Here is a 23,079-nt window from a genome sequence, read left to right on the forward strand (position 1 = left end):
ATTAAATTTCAGTACTTAGTAGGTAACCTTCATCAAAATCCCCTCTTTCTAGCCGCTGGCATATACCACTGTGCCTGAACATGTAGGAGTCATTGGTGCTTCCTGGATATCTGGCCACAATATCTGTGATGATATTGTGGGCATTGTACACAACTTGAATGTTCAGGGAATGGGTGTTCTCCAGTATTGGGGTATCTTTCATAGATTCACATGCTTGAATCATTCCCCATTGTCGAACTGGGAGTCCCACGGTACGTAGAAAGCAGTAGAAAAAAATTCTCTCTTTTTTTTCCCTATTGTAATCAATGGCAAAAATACATTCACTTTCCTAGCATATTAACTTTATTAGGAAAGGCCCAAAGTTCAGCCAACCAGGCGAGACCACCCCTTTAGAACCCTCAGCACAGAGGATCAGTCTCTCAGATTTTCTACCGCACGTCGTGTGTAAGGGAGACTCCCTGAGCTCTGCTCAGTTTACCTTCTCTTCTGGAGATATTATCCAGTTTTTTCACTCCTAACTTTGGCTGTACTTTGTCATCATGTCTACGGCTAAGAAAGGTTTATTTAGACCTTGCAGCACCTATGGGAACCTCAGGCTTCATTGTGAAGACCCTCGCAAGGACTGTATCTACTGTCTTCCTCCTGAACATAAGGTGAAGGACTGCAAAATCTGCAGAACATTTCGCAGCAAGACTCTCAGAGATAGAGAAGCAACACTCCTTCTTTGGCCCCAAAAGCAGAAGTCTCTCTCTGATGAGGAAGAGAGTGATACTTCAGTGGCCTCAAAGAAGAGGAAGAGGTCTGTGGAGAGTTCTTTTCCCAAAACCAGTAAGTCAGTCAAGAGGCTGCATGCGTTCAAGGAAAGAGCTGATGAACATCCCTCAACTTCTAGGGAACATGGTGGTAAGGTTCGTTCTGAGCCGTCTACTCCAGCTACCACCTCAAAGAAGCTAAAAAACATCAAGCTCCCTGCCACCGTCAGCATCTAAGATTTCCACACTGTCGACGGCATCTTCGATGAGCGCATCGTTGACGGCAGGCTTTGCTTTATCGACTACGGCAATGGCGACATTTACAGCTCCATTGTCGCCGATGATCATGACTTCATCACCATTATCAACTACAACTATAACGTCAGTGAGTTTAAAGTATGCTCCCTCACCTGCTTAAACCATCAAAATTTCAAAGAGACCGTCGACAGAGAAAAAGGTGAGGTCTCTATCGTCGACGGTGCGTCGACATCAGAGTCTGTGGGTAAGCTGCAGAGAGCATTGTCGATGACGGTTCCACTGACGTCAGTGTTGACGACGGCACGAAAATCTACTTTGCCCTCGACGATCACCCCATCGGCGACAGCACCGTCAACAAAATCTCTGACGACGACCACACCATTGACAGCCACACCGTCGATGGCACCATTGTCAACGACAACACCATCGACGCCTGCACCGTCAACGCCAACACCATCGACGACGGGTCAAATTTCTGAGTCCACAACAAAGGAATATGAGGAATCTTCTTTCTTGCCTTTAAGGATTCTAGCAGTAAGACGGAAATCCACTCACCAGACTCTTTTACCTCCTCATACGTCACCTAGTAAGGTGTCACCAGCACCTCCACAACATCTGTTTGAATGCGACGAGGATGAGGAAGACATATACTTGGACGATGGTCTTTTCCCGGTGGCACGTAGCCCTTCAGACTTGCGCATAAAATGTCAGGAGGACGATGAGGCAGAGAGCGAACAACTGTATCTAGGACACTCCTCACAGGAGCAGAGACACACAGAAGATCAAGAATTGCAACGGGAGCAAACCATCCAGATGCCAGTGTCATTGATTGCCAACCTTCAGCACATGATGCAAGAATATTATGCTAGATTTCCTCCACCTGGCTCAACCACTTCGGTGCAACCTCCACCCATGCTGCTGAGCCCTCCCAATCAACCATCAGACACCGGGTCAGGATAGCGATCCGCCTTTGTCGGATGACTAACAAGAAGAGGGCGAAATACGGGACTCAGAATCGCTTCTCCAGGAATGGGATGAATATCAAACTCAGACGCCATCCCCTTCTACGCCACCTCCGGTTGATTCTCCACTGCAAGACATCAGTGGCTTCCACAGTGTGATGGAGAGAGCAGCAAAGAGATTTCAACTGCCCATAACATCCAAGCAGTCAGACTGTTTCCTCTATGATTTCAAGGAGGACACTAGAAAATCAGTGAGAGCAATATCTGTTGTTGACTTTATTTGGGAAGAGGGGCTTAAGGTCATGCAGACCCCGGCTTCAGTCCCAGCGGTGCTGCCAAGGCTGGACAAGAAGTACAAGGCACCAGATAACTCACCAGCCTGCTTAGTTGGTCATCCTAAACCAGACTCAGAGATATCTCAGGCAGCCCAGCGAAGGTCCAGGAATCCGTCTTCCCCACTGACTGCGCCCCTGGATAGAGAGGGGCGGCGGTTAGATTTAACTGGGAAGAAATGTTCAACTATGGCAGCCACCACGGTCAGGGCAGCGAACTCCCTGGCAATCTTGGGAAGATACGACCGTCAGATTTGGTCAGATATATATACCCAGTTTATAGAGCTCCTGCCTGAGGATAGTAGAGCGGAAGATATTGTAGGAAGGTGAGAAGATCTCTGCTGAGATTATAGACTGTGTCATCGATGTCTCATCTACGGGTTTCCGCCAGTTAGCCGGGGTTGCTGTACTAAGACGTCACTTGTGGCTGAAGGCTACATCTTTTCTCCCAGAGGTGCAGCTGAGGATCTTAGACATGCCTTATGATGGTGAACTATTATTTTGTAAGCATGTTGATGATGCCTTGCAGTCCACAAAGGCAGACATGGAAACAGCCAGATCCCTGGGTACGCCACAATTTAAAAGGCAGCCCTTTCGAGGAGCAAGAGGAAGAGGGCTTTATTCTTACAGTCGGATCACATCAGTACCGACAATATCCATCCTACCAAGGCAAATTTCATTCCACCATTGGTCAGCAGTAGCTGCATGCTTATCGGCAACCACCATCTGCAAACTTGCGGCAAACCACAAGTGGAAAATCCTATTACAAGGCCAAGGATGTGGCGAGAAAACACTGACCTCCATCAGTTGCCTGCACCCAACCCCTATGCCAGCACTCTGAAAGGGGGAAGAATTTCCAACTTCTTTTACCAATGGTCCCAGATTACATCAGACAGATGGGTCCGCGATATTGTCAGCAACGACACACACACTAGAATTCAATCAACCTCCTCCGCAAGTACCGCCAAGAGGACCCCCACCTGCCCATCTAACAGAACTCCTAGCACATATTGCCATCTTGATAGACAAGGGAGCAATAGAGATCGTACCAAAGAATCAGAGGGGAACAGGTTTCTACTCTCGCTTCTTCCTCATACGGAAGAAGACAGGGGACTGGTGACTTATTTTAGACCTTTGCTCTCTGAACAAATTCTTGAAAAAACAATAATTTCGGATGATCACCCTTCAAGATGTACTACGCTTACTCAACCAAGGAGATTTCATGGCGTCCTTCGATCTCCAGGACGCATACTTCCACATCCCTGTTCTTCCCAGTCACAGGAAATTCTTACAGTTCAAGGTTGCAGGCACCCATTATCAGTTCAGAGTGTTACCTTTTGGCCTCAGATTGGCCTCACCAGTTTTCACCAAGCTCCTGGCACCAGTTGCAGCCTACCTCAGGCAGCTGGGAATTCAGGTGTTCCCGTACTTAGATGACTGGCTAATAAAAGCACAAACAGCTTCCAAAGCGGCCAGAGACACAAAGACATGCTTAGCCCTCTTTAAGGCGTTGGGTCTGACAGTCAACTACCCAAAGTCTTACCTAGACCCTTCGAACATCATCACCTTTCTAGGAGCTGTTTTGGACACAGTGCGAGCGAGAGCTTTTGCTTCTCACGACAGACGGAAAAAACGTCAAGATCTAGCGAGCCGCCTCAGTAGAAGAAGGTCCACCTCTGTTCAGACTTACAAGTCTTTTCTGGGGATGCTCTCTTCGTGCATTCCGTTGATAGCTAACTGTCTCCTCCACATGAGAACACTTCAACAACAATTGGACATTCAGTGGAAACAAATACACTAATCTTTCGACGATATAGTCCAAATAACCATATCAGAGAGACAAGCCTTAAAGTGGTGGAAAAACACCCCTCTTATCTCGAAGGGTCTCTCCTTCCTGAAAGACAAACCAGTACACATTCTAACAATGGATGCGTCTTTGGAGGGATGGGACGCACATTTACAGGACCTGTCAGTGAGAGGAAGATGGTCCACACAGGAATCAGGTCTCCACATCAACATATTAGAATTAAAAGCAGTTTTCCTGGCGCTCAAGGCCTTCCTCGGTGTTGCTAAGAACCGACAACACCACAGTCATGCATTACCTCAACACGCAGGTGGGTACAAGATCACAGGCACTGTCTCTGCAGGCACAGGAACTGTGGCATTGGATTCTTCGTCATCAGATAACAGTCAGAGCAGAACATCTCCCAGGTGTTTCCAACACTTTGGCAGATGCCCTAAGTAGAACTCGAGCCACCTGTCATGAATGGGAGCTCAACCAGGCAATTCTCGACCGCCTCTTTCGTCGTTGGGCAAACCCAGTCTAGATCTTTTTGCGACAAGGGATAACAAGAAATGCCAACACTTTGCAAGCTGGCAACCGCAGAGAGGGTCAAAGGGAATGCGTTTTTGATCAAATGGTCAGGGATCTATGCCTACACTTTTCCCCCGCTCATCCCGAGACTTCTTTAGAAGATGAAGAGAGAACCGTGCCGACTTCTGGTCATCTCTCCCAGATGGCCGCGTCAGTTTTGGTTTATGGAGCTTCTGCTCCTCTCGGAACAGCCTCACATGCGACTGAGACCAACACCAGACTTGCTAACGATGAATTAGGGGCAGGTCCATCATCCCAACCCGACTTCATTTCCATTATCAGCCTGGCTCATGAATTCTATGAGTTTGACAGTTTAAATATCCCTTCAGACGGTCGAGAGTTGCTTGCCTGTGCCAGAGCCCAGTCTACGAATAAGACGTACAAACGTAAGCGGAAGAGATTCCGCATATGGTGCAAAACTTTCAATGTTCACCCTCTAAAGTCTTCTCCAGAGCAAATTCTTCCATACCTTTTACACTTGGCGAAGTCGTATCTCCCATTCGTCTATCAAAGTTTACCTAGCAGCCATATCTTGTTTCCGCCATACAGCATTTTCACCATCTTTATGGTCATCCAGGATAATAAAGCAATTTCTAAAAGGCTTGTTCAGGATGTTTCCTCCGATTCAGCGCCCTCCTCCGTCCTGGAATCTGAATATTGTGCTGTCCCAATTGATGAGGCATCCTTTGAGCCTATTCACAAAGCCAACCTGAAAAACATCTCTTGGAAGACGGCGCTTCTTCTGGCCCTTACTTCTGCAAAGAGGGTTAGTGACATTCAAGCATTCACAGTTTCACCGCCTTTTTAGCAATTTAAATCAGATATGGTCATTCTGAGGACTAACCCAAAATTAATTCCTAAAGTTCCTTTGAACTTTCATTTAAATGAGCCATTAGTTTTAAAGACTTTCTTCCCGAATCCTTGAACTCCAGCAGAGCGAGCATTACATTCCCTAAACCTTAAGAGATGTCTGAAATTCTACATACAGAAGACTAGCTGATCAGCTGTTTATTAGCTATGGCCAGCTCACTAAGGGGAATGCTGTTTCCAAACAAACCATAGCACGGTGGATCTCCTCTGCCATACAATTCTGTCATCAGCTAGCGGGAAGACCGCTATCGACCAACGTCAAGGCGCACTCCACTAGAGCGGTGCCTACGTCATCAGCTCTCTTCGCAGGAGTGTCTTTAAACCAGATCTGCAGAGCGGCACCATGGACTCGCAGCCACACCTTTACTCAACACTACTGCCAAAATGCTGCTGACACGATGGATGCAGCGGTAGGACAAGCAGTTTTGTGTAATTTACTTGCATAAGGTGAGCCAATACTCTTCTTTACCCGCCATCCTCAAATGTTGTTATTTCCACACTGATATTTATCTTATATATGGATAAAGTATACATAGGTATATGTTTATAGATATTGATAAGGATATCTAACTAGCTATATAAGTTACTATGTATGCATATATATGTATAGATATACATATTCATATAAAGAAATGTAAAGAAAGATGTTTTATTATAGTTACAGAGCTTAACGTCTTTTTGTACTGCTGACTATTCTGATTCAATCATGTGAATCAATGAAAGATACCCCAATACGGGAGAAGAAGATAAGTTACTTACCTGTAACTATGGTTCTTCAGTATTGGTATCTTTCATAGATTCACATGCGACCAACCCTCCTCCCCATGGAGGCTCACCTCTTTCGTCTCTCTCTTGAATTCACTAGTGCTGGAAAATCTGACAGACTGAGCCTCTGAGCTGAGGGCTCTAAAGGGGTGGTCTCGCCTGATTGGCTGAACTTTGGGCCTTTCCTAATGAAGCTAATAAGCTAGGAAAGAGAATGTATTTTTGTCATTGAATACAATGAACAAAAAAAAAAAAGACACATTTTTTCTACTGCTTTCTACGTACCGTGGGACTCCCACTTCAACGACTGGGAATGATTCAAGCATGTGAATCTGTGCAAGATACCAATACTGGAGAACTACAGTTACAGGTAAGTGACTTACCTTCTTCCTGCAGTTCCTGAATATGTATTGCAGACGAGATGGGGGACTTATGGGCACATGGGTCCCGTCTATGCATCCGATGACCTGTGGGAATCTATCCGGTAAAATTGCATTTTCAAATTTTGCATTTCTACATCATTCCTGGGCAGGTGGATGTGTTGGTGTATATAGAGAAGCATGGTGTCTAGGAAATGTGAAAAAATGTGAAAGTGCGATCTGCGACACCCCTCCGGCCACTGCTATCACATTTTTGTACCTACCACTGGCCAATAGGTGGAGGGAGCACAACAACTGAACATGAGTGGGGATTGCATTGCTGCTCTGCGTACTGCTTTTAAAGTGCGACTTTAGGGTGGCTATTAGCGCCAAGATCACATTGCTGCTTAGCGTACATTGTTCATATATCTCTTCCTCTTTCTTCTCAAACATGGTCAGCCTGATCCGGAATATCCTTTCCTGTCTCAGTATGTGCATCCTCCTTGCTATCACGTACAGGGCAGCCATTGTGGAAGTCCCCAATGCATTCTTGGGCTGTTTTTGTAGCCTGGGCCCTGTCGCCACCTGTTTCGAATTGGTGTTGTATTGCATGTGCAAGTGGGTCATTTTGAGACTATTCACAATTTGTGACTCGCTTGTACGTACCGTTTGCGCCTCGCAATTAGGAAGTCCCTAACTGTGACTTGCAAAATCCATTCGCTATTTTTTGCGAGTTGCAAATCGGACTCATCACTATTTCCCTTTTCTAAATGCTTGTTGAACTTCGTGTACGGCCGTTTTTGCAATCGCAAAATGGTTTGCAACTGATTTGTGACTCATAAATCCATCGTACAATTGGCACTGAATGTTTGAATATCCGTCCATGATTTATTAGGTTGTGTTTACACTGCCATTGGTTGTGCATGTTTCAGTTAAGCAAAGAGTTCCTTTGATAGTGTCACATCTTGATACGCTTACTGGCACACTGATAAAATTTATAATTTCACAATTGTTAAGAAGTGAGCCAGGAAGGGAAGCAGAACAGTTTGTCAGTCAAATATCATACAAGATTAACATATTTTGCAATGAGGGACATTCCCACAATGTTTAGGATCTGAACATATTCTCTGTATATATATATTTTTTATTAAAGGCTTTTCTTGGACCCTTGACACAAATGGCCATCAGATGGCTTTACTTTTTATTTTTGGTTCATCAAACAAATGAAATTATGGTAATCACGATTAACTCCACGTTGCTGCCATAGATCAATGTAACGTATTCTATGTCAGTGTTAAGTATAATCCCCATGACTCTGAACCACAAGTATGACTGTTTCTAGCGACACAGGATGGCCTGTTATATCTAAATGGTTCCTGTAACCTGTGCCCACTTCCCCAAGAAAACTGGCAAAGTCTGCCACGTGATGATGTTGATTGATGGACTGATAACCCTCTTTGTTGTCGCATTTTAGTTGTTTTTCATTTTTACACATTCTTTATCAGCAGTTTCCTTCATTGTGTCTATGGCAGGATGTCTTCATCCCTTCTGTTCGCCTGCATAAGATGCTATTTTAGTGAAGACTGTTTACTTAGTCACCCTGCCCCTCTCTCATTTTCTAACTCTTACTTCTAGATGTTAATAGTCTGTGAGGAACTGATGCCTCCTCTCATCGTTTTATTCCTCATAGGGCTTTGATTGTCTCAGAATCCTACATCCTGGCTCACTCCTAATCTTCCACCTCTGGGTGCTTCTTCACTTTGTTGTGGGATCAGAAACTGCATCCAAGCTGATCATTTAGAGCTTCAACACCCTTTACAATCTGTTCACACAACAGTGTCTTCAGCTGTGCAGGTGGGCACTCTTACGTGTTAACTTATTCTGGCTGTTTGGAGGCTGACACGCTCTGCACCATTTATCTTAAAATGTTTGGGAAATAAATACCAGACAGCGAAAGTATTTCCATTATTGTATTAGAGACTGCTCTGTCTCCCGGAGATGGTGGCAGAGAGGTAGCTGGTCCTCCAAGGAACTTGCATGGGCAGCCTTAGCACCATAGATCCTGCGATGAGAGCAATGGACAACATGCCCTGTTATTCTGGGCTGCGATTGCTGCACTGTACCTGTGGCCCAGGCCAATAGCTAAATATCTATGCACTGGACTTTGCATTGTTTGGGGGGAAAAGAGGGACTATCACAGTAGTACACAAAATTTCTGAGGGGATCAATTAATTGTTTATTAATGATTAATTATTTTTTGGGAAAATAATTATGTTGATAAAAAATGTGTATTAGATACATTCTTGCTCACTTATTTAATCATCTGTCATAATTTTAACTTCTTGCATACGCTGCAGAGACCTAATTTGAAAAGCTTCACTCCAAGAAGTCAGAAATTCATTACAAAGTCTTAATGTAATCTTTTAGACTTGTGGGCACCCAGTCTGTATTGATGACCCACTACAACTTCAGGTGAAATCAGTATGCCTCCTTGATTGGCAGGCATCCAGGCTCACCTGGAGGATGGCCTGATATTTAACAGAGGTAGAACATTCCTATACCCTTTTCCTTTGACTGCTCCATTTGCCAGGGTCCGGAGTAAGGTCATGAAATCACGTTGGATGCAGTGCTGTTCTAGTGCTGCTGTTCTGAACTCATCTGGTGTGGGTCTCAGTCATCCTGCATCTTCTTCAGAGTTGTCACATCCACTTCCACAGAAGTGGGGAGTGTTGTCCACGGGAAGAGGTATTGGCATGGCTCCCTATCTACCTTTACACATCTTAACCTCCTGGTTACAGAGATATTGACCCATTTATGACCTCTTCACTGAAGACGTGTAGTCGTGGCTGCTTCCAGGAATTCCTTCTCCAAACCAGATCAGCTGAGGTTTTGCTTATATACAATGTCAAATAGCATCAATCCATTCAGTGGAAAATGTCATGGATGTCCTCCGAGATATAAGAATATCAGGAATTCGGGTGATAACCTATAAAAGTTAACTTATTCGCATTGGCACCTACAGGCCCAGATAATCATTTTCTTCTATTAATAAGGCATGCAAACAGCAACCATCCTTGAGAGAGTTGTAATTTGAATCTGGTTAGTAAATGCACAAATCCTTCAAAGCTTCAAGGCTGTTTTTGAAGCCACTATTACTTCTGCCACGCTCATTATTGAGGTCCAGCCATTGTGCACCTCTGAACCACTTCTGTTTTTTTGTCACATTGGCTTTGTCAAAATATTTAAATGCTTCAGGCTAAATTAAAGTGCTAACCAATCTCTGTTTGGTGTTTTAAAAGCTCACATCTGGTCATATGGTGTTCTTCTGCTTCACATGTCCTCCAAAAATCTCAGAGTCATCCACAAATATGTATACTTTGTTCTTTAGTGAGAATGGGGGCCAACAAGAGAGTACATGCCCCTAACCTCTCCCCCAACTTTTGCAAAGATGGAAGAATTTGAGGTTCTATATAGTATTGTGTTTCTCATGCATGATCGAGTGTGTAAACTACACGTAGAGTCCCAAGTGCCTTGTAGCTAGGGCCTCTCCCTGGTGTTTTAGCAGTCCAACAACAACATTTAGATCAGACTTTGTTTTCCTAAGGTGACAATCATTGTACATGTGTGCCAGATTCCTTATTTGGACAAACTACAGCATGGGTGTTGTTGGTGTTGTCACCGGGGAAACAATGAAGGCAGTCACACTTGGATAAGAACCATGGGGAGGGTGGAAGATACAAGAATCATACCGAATATCACCAATTCATCAGGTATAGATATTAACCCAGCGTCAGTGATATGTAATATGATTTTAGACTCTCATCTCCTCCTTGCTGTATTAGCGCCCAGCCTTTTGGGGTAGTAAAGTAGTGGAACCAGATGTACACCTGACTTATTTTTCCTCTGGTTTCCAAGGCAGGATCACCTCCCTGAATTTTGAGAAAGTGAAGGGTATTGATTTAGGGGCAATGCAAGGGCCTGTAGATCATATGTGTGGGGAGTCTTCTCCTTCCAGTCATCTAAAAATCCTACTTCAAAACCACCATGTAGCTTATCACCTGGCCTGCTGCAGTGGCCGTAGCTCTACAGCTATCCAGGACACAAGAAGGTCTGCATTCCAATATTCCGATTCACCCACATGGTAGATGGCCCTTTATATTTGGCCCGGCATTATTGCTTGCTCACTATTCTTCTCAAAGATTCGTATGCATCATCTAGCTAGTGGGCTTAAGCCAGTGTGGTCTTTATAGTAGTTTGAGAGATTAGGTAGATAAACACCTCCCAGTTAATCAGTAGTAATGGTCCATGGAAAAGGATCTCATTGCTCAGGACCGGAAAACCTTTCTAGGTCCAAACCTTCATTTACTCCAGTGACTCAGTTTCTCCTTCAAGTCATGTCTGACTCACAGTCTGGACGGTATAGCTCCAAGTGCTGAAGCTTGGGATCCAGCCTGTGCTCTTGGTACAGTCTCATCATTATATTGCACTTAGAATTTGATAATTCTATTCTCCCTTGAATGCCTTTGTGCACCCTTTTCCAGACTTCTAATCGCCTGAGGCTAGATTTCACTTCAACTCCGTGCAGTAAGTAGTTGAGAGTTGGCAATTAATGCACCTTCTCTCAGGTGGAAGCCTCACTTTTGAGAAACCTTTAAAAAGTTGTAGTACTGGTGAGTACCACAAGGAGAGCAATACACCAATATCAACCAAGCTGACTCAGCACCCCACCTTGTAAATTCACTGTTGTGGACTGAGCAGTATGCGCTCTTGCCTTCAGGTTTTTCTCACCAGTTGGTGAAGGAGTGTGACAGTGCATTAGGGTTCTTCTCCACAACTCAGAAAAGGTATTTCCCAAGTCCATCATAGAATGCAATCTTCATTCCATTAAACTTATGCCCTTCAGCCCCTCGTGCTTAAAGCTGTCTCAAAATATAACCAGATGGCATTGATACTGAGATTAATCAAAGGGGCAATAACACTTGTTTTGCCATTCTGTGTTCCCCCATGACTGCCGATAAACATGGTACCTCACTTGCGTTGGTAGGCCTAGCGCCCGCGACAGGAACTACCCCAAAACACAACATGGACACATCACATTTTCACAAAGAAAACAGAGCTGTTTTTTGCAAAGCACCTAGCTATGGATTTTGACCACTAGCTCAGCCGGCACCTAGGGAAACCTAGCAAACCTGCTCAGTTTTGAAAACTAGACACCCAGGGAAATCCAAGTTGGGGTGACCTGTGGGACTCTGACCAGGTTCTGTTACCCAGAATCCTTTGCAAACCTCAAAATGTGGCCAAAAAAACACTTTTTCCTCTCATTTCGGTGACAGAAAGTTCTGGAATCAGAGAGGAGCCACAAATTTCCTTCCACCCGGTGTTCCCCCAAGTCTCCCAATAAAAATGGTACCTCACTTTTGTGGGTGGGCCTACTGCCCGCGAAAGGAAATGCCCCAAAACTCTATCTGGACACATCAAAATTATCAAATACAAAACTACCTGTTTTTGCGGGGGGCCTGCGTTTTTGGTCCTGGGCTCAGCAGCCTTCTAGGGAAACCTACCAAACCCAGACATTTCTGAAAACTAGACAGCGGAGGGAGTCCAGTGAGGTGTGACTTGCGTTGATCCCCCAATGTTTTCTTACCCAGAATCCTCAGCAAACCTCAAATTTAGCTAAAAAATCACATTTTTCCCACATTTCTGTGTGGGATCACCGCACTGGGACAAAGTTCATACCCCCTAATGTTCCCCTCAGTCTCCCGGTAAAAATGATACCTCATTTGTGTAGGTGGGCCAAGTGCTTGTGAAAGGGAAGATGTGTTATTGTTTAATTGTAATATTTTTATGTTTATTTTAATATTTTCATTGTTTATTGTTGTATATATTTTCCCCTGTTTTCCCAGTTATTTTCCCCTTTCCCCGTTCTTTGTATATTAGTCTCTTCCATCCTCCCCTGCTCCTGTGACTGTTCTGGACGGAATGTGGTAAAGGATTCCAGGCAGTTGCAGGGAGCCGGTGAACAAGGAGGCTGGAGTTTTTGTGTATTACTTCCTACGTTTAAGAAATAAAGAAGACTGTTAGTTTCCGACCTTCTTTGATCTTGGAGTATTCTTCACTTTGGCGACGAGCATAACTCCAACTCCGCTTAAGCCTGCTGAACTTCGTCAGACATTTTGTGGAAATTGACATACTTCGAAGCAAGTATTTCATTGTAATGTGTTATTAATTTCCCGTTCTTCTCCACGGGTTACTTTCATTGTTTTCGGCACCGGATTATACATAAACAAATCAGAGCGCGGACGCGCTGTTCAGTTTCCAAGGTAACGCTGCCTTGTTTACGTGTAACGTGCACTCACGCTGTGAGCTTCTACGGAACTGTTTACTTTGAGCAGCTACATTGTTGCTTAGCAACTGTTAAGAAGATCGCATTTCTGATAATTTAAGCGCCGCTGATCGTATTTAACATCTTTTAATTTTATCGTTTTTCAGATATTATTTCAACATATTACATTTTAGTTACATTTTATATTTTCTTCACTGGCTATTTAATTGAATAATCTAAATATTGGCATTCAGAAGTAACATTTCTTAGACTTGTTTTATCCATTATTGGATTTCATTACATTTGGGTTTTTGAAAGACACTCCCCTCTACAAACATGCAAAACATTTCTCCACCTCCATTTTTCTTATCTTTGCCTGGGGAACCACCCATTCAATGGAGTAAATGGAAGAAGGTGTTCCTTACATATATTCGTGTTTGTGGTAGTAATTTGTCTGCGGAAAGGAAGAACTCCATTCTTCAACACTGTCTAGGTGCAGAAGGACAAGACATTTTAGAAAATTTACCTGTTATTAACTCTTCGGATGGCGCTGAGGGAGATACAAATTTGAATGAATTTGAATTGACTCTTCTTAGATTAGACAGACATTATCTGCCGAAAGTGTCAGTAATCCTTCAACGTTACTACTTTGGCAAGTGCAAGCAGAGTGAAACAGAAACAGTTGAAGACTTTGTAACAAACTTGCGTAAATTAGCTTCTGAATGCAAGTTTGGTGACACTTTGGAAGAACGTATCAGTGATCAATTTATGTTGGAATGCAAAAATGACAAAATAAGAGAAGCTTTATGGTCTAAAGGAGATCCTATGTTAGAAGAAGTTTTATGTGTGACGAAACAATTCGAACACTCAGAGTTTTGCATTGAAGATCTCAGAAAATCCAAAGACACTTCAAAATTAATTCAATCTGTTGAGACTAAAACTTCAACTAAACATGTATTTTCAGGATCAAAACCTAAATTGTTTTGTTTTAGAAGTAATTCTTCTTTGCATTTAGCAAACAGGAGAGACTGGCCTGCTGTTAATATGGTGTGTAAGAAGTGTGGCAAGAAGGGTCACTTTGCAAGGTGTTGCAAGTCGGGTAAAAAATTAGTAAGGGTGAATGAAATTGAATGTGATGGAACGAATGACGATAGCCTTGGGGAGGGGGGGGGGAATTAAGCCCACTCCAGGCTGAGGACGTAATGGTTACCTCCTCGGCACAGGAGCACTGTGCCGCGGGACGTAACCATTACGTCCGCGGCACAGAAGGGGTTAAACCATTCTGTGACTCTGCTTGTTTGTGGATTCCCTGTCTGGGTCATTTTGACAGATGGGCTGTTTGCACCTCTCCTCTAGACAGTGACAAAAAGGGAGCTGGGGTATAGCCTGCATATCCTGATGGGCCATGTGGGCTGAGGGGAGAGGAGGAGTGGTCACTTAGACCTGAAAGGACTGTGCCTGCCCTCACACAGTGCAGTCTCCAACACCCTGGGGTGTGTCTGGGGCCTGGCCTGAGCAAGGCAGGATCTTGAAAACAACAGAGACTTCTCTTTGAAGTAGGCCTACTTCAACGGCAGAGAGGGGTATAAGAAGAACACCCAAAACCCTGAAAATCAGATTACTTCTGGGAACAAGAGGAACCTCTGCCAAGGAGAAGAGCTGGAGGAGGAGTCCTGCCCCTTTGCCTATGACTGTGTTTTGCTGGGTTGGCCTGCAGTAGCTGCTTCTGCCGGAGAGAGGACAAAGAACGACTTTAGTGTGACTTCCTACTGGTGAAGAATCTCCAAGGGCTTGAACTGAGCTTGCCTCCTGTTGTTGAAGTCTCAGGGACATCAAAGACTTCTCTCTGCCATCTCTTGGGCTTTCTGAGAGTCCTGCCTGCCAAGTGGTGCCCTATCCTGTCTCTGGGCCCTGGAGAGGTGAAGCTGGTGGAAAAGGATAGAAATCCACGCAAAGAGTGCTGTGCGGGGAACCTTTCGACGCACCACCCGCTTCACGGCTGATAAATGACACGCCGCCGGCCTCGTGGCTAAAATCGACGCACCACCTGCATCTCGGCTAGGAGTTCGGCGCAACGTGGCTGGAGAAACGGCACTCAACGCCCGCAGTGGCTGCTGTTAACGACACAAGCCCCCACGCAGCGCGGTTTCTTGACACTGTGCAATAGGATTTCAACGCAACATCGCTGGGTGCGGAAAATCAACGCACGTCCTGCACAGACCCGAGGTGCCCGTCCGGATGGATACATTGCTCTCTTGCGGGAGAGAAGAAATGACATACACCGACCCCACCGGAGGAGGAATGATGCACGGCCTCGCTTGCGAGTGAGAAATCGATGCATCACTGGCTTCTTTCGACGCACACTTTTCCATGCGGCTTTATTTTGACGCTACTGAGATACTTTTGTGCAATAACAGTATTCTCCTTGTTTTCTAAGGATTAATCAATCAATCAATCATTGGATTTATAAAGCGCACTACTTACCCGTGAGGGTTTCAAGGCGCTGGGGGGGGGGGGGGGCTGGTGTTACTGGTTGAAGAGCCAGGTCTTGAGGAGTCTTCTGAAGGTGAGTAGGTCTTGAGTCTGTCGCAGGTTGGTGGGGAGGGTGTTCCAGGTTTTGGCGGCGAGGTATGAGAAGGATCTGCCGCCGGAGGTCTTTCTTAGGATGTGGGGGACGAGGGCGAGGGCGAGGTTAGTGGAGCGGAGCTGATGGGTGGGGGTGTAGAAGCTGAGTCTGTTGTTTAGGTAGGCTGGTCCGGTGTCGTGGAGCGCTTTGTGACCGTGGGTAAGAAGCTTGAAAGTGATCTTTTTGTCCACGGGGAGCCAGTGAAGGTTTCTCAGGTGGTGGGAGATGTGGCTGTGGCGGGGTATGTTGAGAATCAGCCGGGCGGATGCGTTTTGGATGCGTTTTGGATGCGTTGGAGGCGTAGTAGGTCTTTTGCTGGGATGCCTGTGTAGAGTGCGTTGCTGTAGTCCAGCCTGCTGCTGACGAGGGCCTGTGTCACTGTTCTTCTTGTTTGTCGGGATCCACTTGTAGATTCTGCGGAGCATGCGGAGTGTGTTGTAGCAGGAGGAGGAAACTGTGTTGACCTGTTTAGACAAGGTGAGGGAGGAGTCGAGGATGAAGCCCAGGTTGCAAGCGTGGTCGGACGGTGTCGGTGGGGTTCCTAGTGCGGTGGGCCACCAGGAGTCGTCCCAGGCGGAGGGGGTGGGTCCGAGGATGAGGACCTCCATCTTGTCCGAGTTCAGTTTCAGACGGCTGTTTCTCATCCATTCGGCGATGGATTTCATTCCCTCGTGGAGGTTGGTTTTGGCGGTGCGCGGGTCTTTGGTGAGTGAGAGGATGAGCTGGGTGTCGTCGGCATAGGTGAGAATGTTGAGGTTGTGTTGTCGGGCCACTTGTGCGAGGGGGGCCATGTAGATGTTGAACAGCGTCGGGCTGAGGGATGAGCCTTGGGGAACGCCGCAGATGATGTCGGTGTCTTCGGAGCGGAAGTGTGGGAGGCGGACTCTCTGGGTTCTGAAGGAGAGGAATGAGACGATCCAGTCGAGGGCTTTTCCTTGAATTCCGGTGTCGTGGATGTGTGATTTCAGGGTGTGGTGGCAGACTGTGTCAAAGGCGGCAGATAGGTCCAGGAGGATGAGGGCTGATGTTTTGCCGTTGTCCATTTGGCATCTGATGTCGTATGTGGTGGCGAGAAGGGCGGTTTCAGTGCTGTGGTTTCGTCTGAAGCCGGACTGGGAGGGGTCTAGGATGCCGTTGTCTTCGAGGTGCTGGTTGTGTGTTGACGATTTTTTCAATCACCTTTGCTAGGAAAGGGAGCAGGGAGATGGGTCGGAAGTTCTTGAGGTCGTTGGGGTCTGCTTTGGGCTTCTTGAGGAGGGTGCGGATTTTGGTGTGTTTCCATTTTTCAGGGAATGTCGCTGTTTCGAAGGAGATGTTGATGACCTTCCGTAGCTGGGGGGGAGATGGTGGAGTCGGCTTTGTTATATACGTGGTGGGGGCAGGGGTCTGACGGAGATCCTGAGTGGATGGAGTTCATGATCTTGCGTGTCTCTGTGTCGTTCACGTTGGTCCAGGAGGTCAGGTGGTTTGCACAGGTGGAGTGTTCGGGGGTGGGGTCTGGCGTGGGAGTGGCGTCAAAGCTGTCGTGGATGTCGGTGATCTTCCGGTGGAAGAAGGTGGACAGTGCGTTGCAGAGTTCTTGGGATGGAGGGATGTCGTTGATGTTGGCGCTGGGGTTGGAGAGTTCTTTCACGATGCTGAAGAGCTCTTTGCTGTCGTGTGCGTTGTTGTCCAGGCGGTCTTTGAAGTGGGATTGTTTGGCTTGTCTGATGAGTTGGTGGTGCTTGCGGGTGGCGTCCTTGTGGGCTGTGAGGCTGTCAGGTGTGCGTTTGAGGAGCCATTCCTGTTTTAGCTTCCGGCATTCGCGTTTGGAGTTTAGGAGCTCGTCGGTGAACCAGGTGGCTTTTCTTCTGGCTTGGTTGTCGGTGGGTTTTTTAAGTGGCGCGAGGGTGTTGGCGCAGTTGTTGATCCACAGGGTGAGGCCATATGTACAAACACTTTTTCCCATTGACACAGAATGGGTAAAAACCTTTGCTACATCTGGCCCTAAGACTCTATCTTTTTTAAATTTATAACTTGGCTGGTGTATATTGGATTTTTGTTGTTTTGTTTAGATAAATATTATCTATTTTTCTAAACCTGTGTTGTCATTTTGTTGTGTTTTCACTGAGTTGCTGTGTGTGTTGGTACAAATACTTTACACATTGCTTCTGAAGTTAAGCCTGCCTGCTCAAGCCAAGCTAACAAGGGGACGAGCGGGGGTTAACTGAGGGTGATTCTCCTTTACCCTGACTAGAGTGAGGGTCCTTGCTTGGACAGGGGGTAACCTGACTGCCAACCAAAGACCCCATTTCTAACACACTGCTACTCCTTTTACCAGTTGAACTGAATACTCCCATCACTAACTGACATACTGTTTTGTGTCATCACCTTATTAGATTGAGAACTGGAGTTTATTCCTCTTTAAATGCATTTGGTCAGTTGTGAATCTCTTTACCTAGTTAAATTAATTGTGTTCTCCGTCATCTGAACCTTCAGAGGCATGTGAAGATATGGCTCCTCCCTCATATTAAAAAAATATATATTTCAGCTTCTATTTCATGCACTGCAGATATTGCTATTAGTGGTACATGTTGGGTTTGCTGCCCAGAAGGCTACTTATAGTATACAAACACTAAATAAAACTTAACAGTCAGTGGCACCCAGCGCAAGATCTTAGGTAAAACGGAGGGGCCCACCCCTCTGCTTAGGTGAAAAGTGATGCAATCAAACAAAGAATTACTCCGATTTGGGTTCTTTATACATTATTTGACTGTATTAGTGCAAATTGTGTAGGCCTCATTTGTTTTGTCAGTTAGGACACATCCAGTTGGCCTTATAAAGACTTTCGGATGAAGAATGAGATTCACATGGTGACCCTGAAATGATATTGCAAGCTAAGTGATGATCTAAATATAGTTGCCCCTGTGTCCCAACACTGGATGATCATGTTTCTGACTTCTCTTTGACACATCCCTCGTAAGGTTTGTTTGTAATTGATTGAGAATGGGATGGGCTCCTCTGCCCCCTCATGCCATAGTATTTCGCCCCAGATAAACATCTTCAACAGCTGAATAGTACAATTTATAATCCGACTTCTCATATAAGTCTGTTCTGGATTCACAGTATCCCAAAGAAATCGTACTGATCTTTTACACATTTTTAAATCGAAATCATTGAATGAGTTGAATGTATACTCCTCCAAAACATCCACATATTATTTGTATGTTGAACATTAACTGATGCTACTGACTTGCTTTCTGCAATCAGCCTGGCTCCTTTAACACATGCATTGATATGTTGCAACTGCTAGACAAAAGCGAATATGTTTGTTTCAATCTTTTTAACCTTTAAGTGGCTTACCATCAAGTGACACTAGAACTCATGATGAATGGTACAGGAATAAAAGGGCACGTGGCTAGAATCCTCAGGAATTAACTGTGCTGAATTTGTCAACATGAATTAATACTGTTAACACACCTTGTCCCTCAGGACTCATTACCTATCAAACATTTCCTGTCTATCAAACCTCTGCCAATCTAAGCATGCACAACTCTATATCAGAAATTCCAATAACCATCATACAAAGCCAACACCCAAAAGCACTGCATATGATACAGTCCAGCCTGGATGACAGCATCCACCCACAGCTCTGAGAAGTCAAACATATAAAGTTCCATACTAAGCATCAGCGCTAGAGATCCTGCCCATCTCTGTCCTACCCTCACTGCAGTTTTAAAGGACCAAGTCAAAAGTGTAGAAAACATCCTTGGGGACTGGCTTATCATGAAAATTCAAAGCTACTAAAGACCTATTAACTCTTAAGATGATTAAGAGAACTCAAAGAAATCCTTATTTTGTTTATTATTCATGTCATGCCAACAAAGAGTGCTAACATCACACACAAGGCATCCGTCTCTTTTTTGCTGATTTAGAACTAGATCCTTGCGGGTATCTTGAAATTAGAGCACATTTTCTACTGAGAACACTTCACTGACTTCTTTCTTAATTCAGGGCTGCCATCAAATACTTAATCAATATCCACCAAAGTCAAATTCAGCATTTCTTCCCTAGTTTTTACTGTTACTTTAGTGTCCCCAGCTTCGATTCGCTATGCCGAAAATGCGGACTTGCTCCCATTATCAAATTCAAATCCTGATTGCTCACTTTCAGAACAGTTGAAGACAACCCTATTTCAGCTCTGTGTCAACATGTAGTTTACAACGTGAATCAACATAAGTAGTTTACTTTGGTTTCCTCTTGTCATTTCTAAACTCTTCCTGTTGGTCCATGTACTCTAAGCAGGGCGTAGCTTGTGTTTGAATGCTCTTTCAAAATTCATGATAGATATGGATATACACTGCATTTGCAGAAGACCACTGAAACACCAAAGCATGTTTGTCAGCTCCAGAGAGTAAAAAACATGTTTAAAGTTCATGTTCCCTCAGTTGCTATTTATGTATTGAGCTGAACTCTCTGTTCATAATTTCACTCTTGTGCATCTGTTTTGTTGCCTCATGTATGATGAAAACAGTTCCTAAAGGTTAAAAATCTATGTGCATTCTCTCCTTGTCATGTGTTTTCTTGCTGGGTTTTTAAATATATTTTGTTACAGATAATACAATTATTTTCTTCTGTAGGTTCACAATCAGTATCCAACGGAGTTTGAGTTTAATCAGTATTATCTGAAGTTTTTGGCTTATCACCACGTCTCCAACAGATTCAAGACTTTCCTTCTGGACTCAGACTACGAAAGATTGGAGCATGGTAGGTTTTATTAAATTACCTACGCTATCCATTATGGATTTAAAAAACATAACACATACACCCCACTGACCTAGCATTGCTTTCTGCTAAAGATTAATTTAGTATTCGAACTTCATGTGCACGTGAATCACTACAAACATGATAAAGTTACAGCAAACCAATGTCTGCTTTGAAAGAAAACTGATCATTAAAGAGAACACTGCGAAAATATCTAGGGATGTTCCCTACAGTGTAGTGCAAAATACTCATGAACTAGATATATTTATGATAATCAGTTCTCTACAATCATAAACACACACAATCTCTCTCTCTCCTCACTTTCTTCTCTCTTTCCTTCCTCTCTTTCTCTTTCCTCTCTGAGTAATGACCCTAAAGGCAAGGTAAACATCTATGCACTCAATTGCTAAAACACCACAAGCCGCAGCTAGTGCCTCCCAACTATCTCTAATATTAAAACACATATAGTGTATAATTTATTATTTGCATTATTATTTTCTTCTGAACCTGAAGTAGATAAACATGAAAAATGTGTTACAAGCTGTTCAATTAAAGTGGCATTAATGTATATCAAAGAAAGTTATCTATGAAAGGAAAGGTATGTGGCAGTCTCTTCCAAGACATTTTGAAGTGCATCTAGGGTTCGTCTCTGAAGGGCTTTTAAACAAGTCTAATACCCTTGAGCACAGTATAGTCACAATACCACAAATAATGAATACATATTAAAAGTAAAATAAGAAGGAAAGCTGCTTACCAGTAATCATAGTTCTCCTTTAGAGGATCTCCATTGATAATCATAAGCACTGAATTATCCTGCCTACGTGCCGGATCCCAGAGCACTTCTTACAGAATATTGATATAGAAAGCTTTTCTTTAGAAGAACACATTTGTAAAAGGTATATTGACTAACCCTCATTTGATGTCTTTAAAAAGTTACTATATCAGAGAAGAAGCAAGATAAACCGTTTCACAAACCTTTTTCAAAGGGCTAGTGCGAGAACAACAGGGCAATGTAGCTAATTAGTGTGCAAACCAGAGAGGCTATAAAACTTACACTGTTCACTTTGTCAGTTTTCCATCATGCCATGTCAGTGGCAATTGCTCCAGTTTATTTTAACGGACACTGTCAACAGGATACTGGAGCACAGCCTTCAGTGTCTTTTGGATTTTTTTGTCCTTTGGAAAACGTTTCCAAAGCTTGGGTTTTTTGATTCAGCTGAAATCTTTTTACACTAGGAGTGTTTGTTTTCTGACAGAAAAAAAAATATTTTCTTCACAAAATGCCAGCTCGTTTTGTGATTGTCCCTTCTTATGGAATGTAAAGTGGCCTAGTAGGCTACACGTGCAGTCTGCATTGTTTAGCCCAGTGGTTCCCAACCTGTGGTCCGCGGACCCCAAGGGGTCCGTGACACATTCCCAGGGGGTCCGCAGGCCTGGGCTAGGAGAAAGGCACTTCTCCGCATGCGTGCTTTCATTTTTATTACTTCATTTGTTGAGCAGTTTTAAACCCACTGCAAAGCTCCTTGTACGGCAACAATTAAAAGGTCAAGCTAACTCAAGTGATTAATGTATCTGCTGAAGAGAGATGGGAGCTTTGTCTAGTTGCAGTTTTGACTCAAAGATAGCACAGGTGGTTAATATGCCTGCTGCAAAGAACGTGTATATTGGAAAAAACAGTATTTTATGTGCATGGCACAGTGGGTTACTGCTTTTGTCACAGAGATTCTTTTGTTAAGGTTCATAATCTTAATCTAGCACAATGAGCTGTGAACTGCCATTAAAGAGCTGCATGCAAACAGCATGGCACAAATCAGAAAGTTGTTTTTTTTCCTAGTCTTTCATTTTCCTTATGCTGCTAAAAAAGGTTTGCTTGTGTAGAAATACGTTCTTCTTGCCAACGTCATTGATAATCACTGTGCTGTGTTCTGAATCCTAAATTTGTACTTCTCGGGACCAAGCACTCTTAGAAAATGCCTACCACTGTGGATGACATGGGAATCCTACACCTTGTAAGTCCCCTGTACAGTGCCCTGGCACCCTACAGTGGTATGAGAGGGGCTATAAAACAAATGAAATACATGTGACAGAGAGGCTAGGGAGAGATGGATGAGAGGCCCTTATGGTTTACTTCCTTTCCCCTTCACTAGTTTATGTGAAAAAGCTTTCTCAGATTTTGCATACCTAAAAAATAAAAACAAATCGCTGCGGAAATGTAGAATCTGACCTGAGGATTCACCTTTCCTAAATAAAAACCAAACATTGAAAAGGTAGTTGCCGAGATGCAGCGTCAACCTTTCCAGTAAAATGTTTCGATTTTTGCATATTTTTTCAATATAAAAGAATTTTATCTTTAGTAATTTGAGTACTTGTTTGATGTGTACTTGTTATATTTTTTGCGAATTACTGTTTTAATGTTTGAAAATTAAATTGTACAAATTGCTGGGGGTCCCCGGCTTCCAGTAATGATTCACTGGGGGTCCTCAGGAGTCAAAAGGTTGGGAACCACTGGTTTAGCCTCTTGACTTCTGTTGACCAAAAGATTAAATGCACTGCAGGAAGATGCAGGCATTATTGAAAGTCTGGGAATAATATGTCTGAAGGGCCTGCAGGACAATCATCCAAGACATGTGGAGGAGCTTGCAAAGGTGACTTTCTCTTCCACTGGAGTTTCTCCTATCTAAAAAAGATCCAGATCTGAGAAAAGGCTACAATCTCG

General features: G+C 44.1%; 1 protein-coding gene across 4 annotated transcripts in view; it reads left to right on the forward strand.

The window, feature by feature from the left end:
- Positions 1-23,079, forward strand: part of SBF2 (SET binding factor 2) — a 1,701,375-nt gene that overhangs the window by 1,476,268 nt on the left and 202,028 nt on the right. For all 4 annotated transcript variants that reach the window (XM_069223624.1, XM_069223621.1, XM_069223622.1 and 1 more), the window contains one exon: positions 20,240-20,366. In XM_069223624.1, the coding sequence (XP_069079725.1) occupies positions 20,240-20,366 (127 nt within the window). The remainder of the gene's footprint in view (positions 1-20,239; positions 20,367-23,079) is intronic.

Source organism: Pleurodeles waltl, chromosome 3_1 (assembly GCF_031143425.1).
Source record: "Pleurodeles waltl isolate 20211129_DDA chromosome 3_1, aPleWal1.hap1.20221129, whole genome shotgun sequence".
Taxonomy (NCBI): domain Eukaryota; kingdom Metazoa; phylum Chordata; class Amphibia; order Caudata; family Salamandridae; genus Pleurodeles; species Pleurodeles waltl.